At 63.1% G+C, this 5,409-nt stretch overlaps 1 protein-coding gene across 1 annotated transcript; it reads right to left on the reverse strand.

Annotated features, from left to right (window-relative positions):
• Nucleotides 1-253: 253 nt before the first annotated feature.
• Nucleotides 254-5,020, reverse strand: GDF7 (growth differentiation factor 7). Its single transcript, XM_022574361.3, has 2 exons — nucleotides 4,630-5,020; nucleotides 254-1,887 (listed from the first exon to the last, which is right to left on the reverse strand). The coding sequence occupies exons 1-2, from the start codon at nucleotides 5,018-5,020 to the stop codon at nucleotides 929-931; spliced, it is 1,350 nt and encodes a 449-aa protein (XP_022430069.1). The 3' UTR covers nucleotides 254-928.
• Between the last annotated feature and the right edge of the window lie 389 nt (nucleotides 5,021-5,409).

The following is a 5,409-nucleotide window of genomic DNA, read 5'->3' on the forward strand; positions in this document are numbered from 1 at the left end:
TCCCCAGACATTGCACTAGCTTCCTCCTGTGCGCCCCCAAGGCACTGCGGACACCGCGGGCTACCCAGCTTAGGAGCTGCAGAAACTGACAGATGCCGCGCACCCCCGACCCGATGACATGTCAGGTCAGACTGGCGCTTTAAAACCTCTCCCCCATCTCACCTCCCCCCTCCGAAAATTTTCTTTCCACTTTCTAGATCATTCCCAATTGGAATTTGTATTTTTTAAAAAAGGTGGTGCTGGCCGTTGCAGAGATCTGGGAAGCTCCACAATGCAGTCTTTCCGACAAATGTTCCTTTTCAAAACTGGGAGAATGTTAGATTTTGAAAGTTCGAGGAAAAAGATAAGGCCTTTTGCAGCGGTTCCTCCCCAGAATAAATGGCCCCGATGCAACGCAAGCCTTCGGAAAGGGCATTACAGCCCTTCCGTAGGTCTCAGGTGCAACACCGGGAACTCTGCCCCCCAGCGGGCCGTGCCCCACACTCAGCCGGAAACAAAAAGGGGTGAAATGAGACTCAAGTATCCCTTTAGCTCCCCCATGCTGAAGCCCCCAATTCCCTAACCCGTTTCTACCCGATTTGGTGCCGGTTACTGTAACAGCAATGCAAAGCCATCCTCTCCCCAAAAGGGGGCGGTGGGCGCAATGGTGATCTGTTTGCAAAATACACATGACTGTGACATTCGGTAGCGTCAAGGTCATCTCTTCCCGGGGCTTTCGGATGCTTCCACCGTAAACGTGCGCATGAGTGACTAAGTGTGTGGGTGTGAGTGTTGGTGTGTGAACGTGCGCTCTTCCTCCTTCGTGCGGCCGCCGGGCCAGACTCCGACACGCAGCCACGCTAGGTGACAGGCTCGGCCCGAAGCTGCTCTCAGCGGGGAGTCCTTGGTGGCGCGGCTGCCCCCTCCCTGGCCCGGCCTGGCCCGCATGCTACCTGCAGCCGCACGCCTCCACCACCATGTCCTCGTATTGCTTGTAGACCACGTTGTTGGCGGCGTCGATGTAGAGGATACTGATGGGGCTGAGGCGCGCGGGCACGCAGCAGGAGGCCGGCGCTGCATCCGGCGCCATGGAGTTGAGCAGTGTCTGAATGATGGCGTGGTTGGTGGGCTCAAGGTGCGAGCGCAGCGGGAAGTCGCAAACGCCCTCGCAGTGGTACGCTTCGTAGTCCAGCGGCGCGATGATCCAGTCGTCCCAGCCCAGCTCCTTGAAGTCCACGTGCAGGGGCTTGCGGCTACAGCGGCTCCGGCCCCTGCGCCCGTGGCTCCGGCCCTCGCCCCCGCCGCTGCCCTGCGCTGCCCGAGTCCCGGCCAACGCCGTCCGCCGCCGCCTGCGGCCGCCGATGACCACCGTCGGCAAGCCCATGCCAGGTCCCTGATCCGGCGGCGGCTCCGCTGCCAGTGCGGCCCCGAGCGCGCGGGCCTGGGCGCGGATCTCTCGGAACAGGCTCTCCTTCCTCTGCGTGCGGGAGGAAACGACCAGCAGCGCGCGCTCCTCCGCCGCCGCTCCGCCTCCGCCCCGCGAGTCGAAGCCCAGCAGCCGCAGTGCCAGCGAGACCGGCGCGGGACCCGCCACTCCGCGCAGCAAGAGGCAGAACGCGCGGGTGGCGCGCGGCTCCCGGCGGTGGCGCCGCAAGGCGTCCGCCACGTCGAACACCTCCCAGCGCGCGGTGTCCAGGGGCTCGGTGGCCCGGGAATGCAGCAAGCGCGGCGCGCGCGCGGCGCTGGGGCACGTGGACAGCAGCAGCAACGGGGGAGTCGCGCTGCCGGGGCCCCGCTCCGGAGACTCGCGACGCAGCACACGCAGCTCCGCGCCCACCACCTCATCGGCGTCGGGAAGGCTGGACACGTCGAACAGGAAGTTCAGGCCGGTCTCCACTGCCGATTCGTCTGCCGGGGACGGGCAGAGACAGAGAAAGAGCGGTGTGAGAGCGAAGCCGGCACGCCTGGCCGCGGGGCCTCCTAACTGCAAATAGCAACTACCCTGGACGTGAGAACAAGGCTCGATGGAGCCGGCGCCTGCCCGGGCGTCTCGGCTCCAGCCGGAAAGCCGCCAGCCTGGTCCGGAAGAAAGGGAGCCTTAGGTTCAGATTATCTGGATCTGGGTTTTCGTTCATCGAGCCAAACGATTTCCGACAACCCACGGACATCAACTGAACGCACCCCTCACCCGAGACCAAGACTTAAGGCCACTACAGTCCACTGCCTGCCCCAGAGCCATGGGTTTTCGAAGACGAGGTCGGAGGCCAGATTTTCAGCCGCTGGCATTAAGAAGGCCCGGTGGGCGCATCAGAGGTCGTGCGCCTCTTCAAGACCTGGAGGCCAGGCCGGCCGCGGTAAGGGGACTGCTGGTTATGGCCCTGCTTAGCCGCCAAGAGAGCCTCGGAGTCCCGGTTGTGCGAAAACGGAAAATTCTTGTCCCCTGTAAACTGCTTCTGCTACCTCTCTTCCCCAGCCCAGCCTGGACATTCCAGCCGGCCACGATCTCCCATGCAGGCGGGGGCTCGTCTAGAAGGGGAACGCGCCCTCAGGGCTGCAGAGACCCTTTAGTGCCTCCAGCCTCCTCGCTTTGCTGAAGGGGAACTGAGGCCCAGATTAGGGGCGGCTCAGCCCCTGGTCGCGATGGGGAACTCCAGGCTTAGCTTCTCCCAGTGTTTCCGCCACCTCCGACGAAGGGGAAAGGCGGCAAAGGAGCGCAAGCAACCTTCTGGGAAGGGTTTGAGGCATCCGCGACTGCCTTGCTGCAGTGAGGGCAGCGAACCGAGTGAGGTCTCCCCGCCAGTACTCTCTGGTCCCCTCGCAGACTTATTCTTTCCCTCCGTTATGACTCAACTCGGGCTTTGGGATTTTACTTCTGGTTGTGGGCACTTTTTTCTTTTGGGGCTCAGAAAGGAAAAAGAGTTGAAATTCCACCAAGCAGCAGATAAGGAGCTCTCTTTGAAGAAGGTCATATGGTTTCGTTTTGCCCCAAACGCGAAGAGACTGTGCACACTCCCCCCACTATTGGAGATTTGCTCACCAACCACAGATGCCATGCCATCGACTCCTGGGGTCTGAAGTCTGGGTGCTGCGGTGACCTCAGGCAGCCCTGCTCCGAGCTGAGGCTCAGGGTGGAGAGGGAAGCAGGAGAGGCACTGGGCAAGTGCTCCCCACCCCTCCCCCGTGCTTTCTCCCAAGGGCTTGCTCGCTGCCACACTTCCTCTGAGTTTCTCCTGCAGCCTCTCTCAGCTTTGAGATGCTGCCACTGCATCCTCTCCCTCCAGAGAGAGGAAGGAGAGGCGGCCTTACTAGCCTTGCCAGCCAAGCAGAGCTCCCCAGGAAAGGATTTAGCCCAGGCTGAGGCCACTGAAGGCCTAACTCGACCTAAGAAAGAACATCTGGTGCCTCTACAAGCTGCACATCTCACCTCTCCCACAGCTGGGAGCCCACTCTGCAGAATTAGGACTGGGGCCTTCCCTGGCTCTGTACACCAGGACCTGGGCTCCCTATGAGTACCCTAGCATCCCATCCAGGATGCATGCCAGGCCCTCGGAGAATGCTTGAAAGTTCCCACCAGACTATAAGGCCACTTGGGCCCAGGATGCCCCTGTATCCCAAATAAAGCAGTCTGTGTAGACGTTATATGTATGTTGGAGGGGGCGAGAGATTTGATATCTGCCCCGCCTCTACCTGCTTTCCCAGGCTAGGGTCGGGCATATACAACCCCCAATGGCTCCCAGGCAGGACCTGGATTGCAGCAGCACTTAACTTTCCGGCCCTATTTGCCTTTCTTTCCTTTCTGCCTTCCATTCTGGGTCTCTGGCTGGATAGAATTAAGGCCAAAATTACTTGCATTTCCTCCTGAAATTAGTTAAATTTTCCCTATCTGTCTGTTTTAATGGCTTCAATAGAGATTAATAAAATCCAGATGACACTCACCAACCACCACAGTCTCACCTAAGTGCTACCTTTGGAGGGCTCAGGGCGGAGTAAGGTGGGGTACTTGGTCCCAGAGAGGCCTGCATTCCTGCAGCGTCGCTGGCCCTCCTCTCCTCTCTACACAACCGGAGTCCTTCACCTCTGGCTCCCCCAGGGGCCCAGCACAAGGCAGGCACCCATAGCTACACACCTCTACCCAGACGCAGCCTGCTTAGAAGGGCCCTCCCCATACCTGGTGATGCCACCAGCCTCTCCAGAACCATTTACTTTAGTCTGATGCCTGCTGTGTCCCGCATTCCCCTCATTTCCCCCAGTTTGTACGGCCCCCCGCAAGACTGGGAACTGCAGAGCAACGAAGCAGCCGCCGCCACCACCACTGTGCAGTCCCTCTGGGCCGGACCCCCTCCTTGCTTCTCCGGATCTCCAAAACAGCCTGCCTCCTCGAGGGGACCCGCCGGCCGGCAGGGCCCGGGCAGCCCGGCAGAGGGACGGGCTCAGCCCTCCGGGGCCGGGCCCCGCAAGCTGCCGCGGCTCTAGCCACAGTCCAGGCGCTGCGGGTTCGGGTGCGTGGGCCTCAGCGAACTTTCTAACACCTGAGGCTGGTATGTGTGGGGACCAAGGCCCCCCGAATGGAATGGTGCCGGGACAAGGCTCCGGCGGTGACCTCAGCCTAGGACCCGACAGGATGGACTAGCGCAGTGGAGGTGTGAGTACCTTGGGTCGCCTGGTCTGCGAAGCCGGTGATTGTGTCCGCGCGGCTGTGGTGGCCAGAACCCGAGGTGGAGGCGGCGGCTGCCCCGGCCGGAGCCCTCCCGGCCAGGCTCCGGTAAAGCGACATCATGAATTGGTGCGGCACCACCGAGCCGTTCCTGAAGCCGGAGCCCGCGGCGCGGCGCGCGGCGCGGGGCCCGGGAGCCGCGGCGGCCGGGGCAGCAGAGGCGCCCGCAGTCGCGGCGAGGGTCCTCCCGCCGCCGCCGCCGCCCCCCGGACTCCCGGTCGGCCCTGCCCCCGCCGCTCGCAGCACGGCGGCCGCTTCGAGCCCGTCGCGGGGGCGGCAAGCGCTCAGCAGCCAGAGGCACAGCGCGGCGGCCGCGCTCAGGTCCATGGGCTCCGAGGGCCAGGCGGGCGAGCGGCGCGGGCTCCGTGGCTTCGGGAAGTCCCCCGGCGCCTTTTGAACATAGTGTTTAATAATGGGGGAAGTGTGCGCAGCAAGCTGCGGCCCCCCCTCCTCTCCCACCCCACCCCCACCCAACGCCCGGAGCAGCGCCCCCTGCTGAACACTCGAGCGGCAGCGCCGCGCCCCCTACTCCGGCCTAACGCTGAGCCCAGGGCCGGAGCCTCCTCCCCCAGCCGAAGCGCTTCGCCCCCACTCTCGCTAGGCGAGTGTCACCGGCCGGAGGCTCCCACCACAAACCGGGGCCCCGCCTCGCTCTCCCAGGGCAAACTGACCCCCTCCGCCCTCGCTGCGCCCGGGCCAAATGCGCCCTCGGGAGT

This window comes from Delphinapterus leucas, chromosome 13 (genome assembly GCF_059928025.1).
Source record: "Delphinapterus leucas isolate spDelLeu-1000000601 "Yukka" chromosome 13, BTC_Dleu_Yukka2, whole genome shotgun sequence".
Taxonomy (NCBI): Eukaryota; Metazoa; Chordata; class Mammalia; order Artiodactyla; family Monodontidae; genus Delphinapterus; species Delphinapterus leucas.

Excerpts from the sequence above, each read along its gene's own strand:
- GDF7 (XM_022574361.3), bottom strand. The coding sequence starts at position 5,020 with ATGGACCTGAGCGCGGCCGCCGCGCTGTGCCTCTGGCTGCTGAGCGCT. Across the intron at positions 1,888-4,629 it reads CGCAGACCAGGCGACCCAAG|ACGAATCGGCAGTGGAGACC; the intron begins GTACTCACACCT and ends CGTCCCCGGCAG.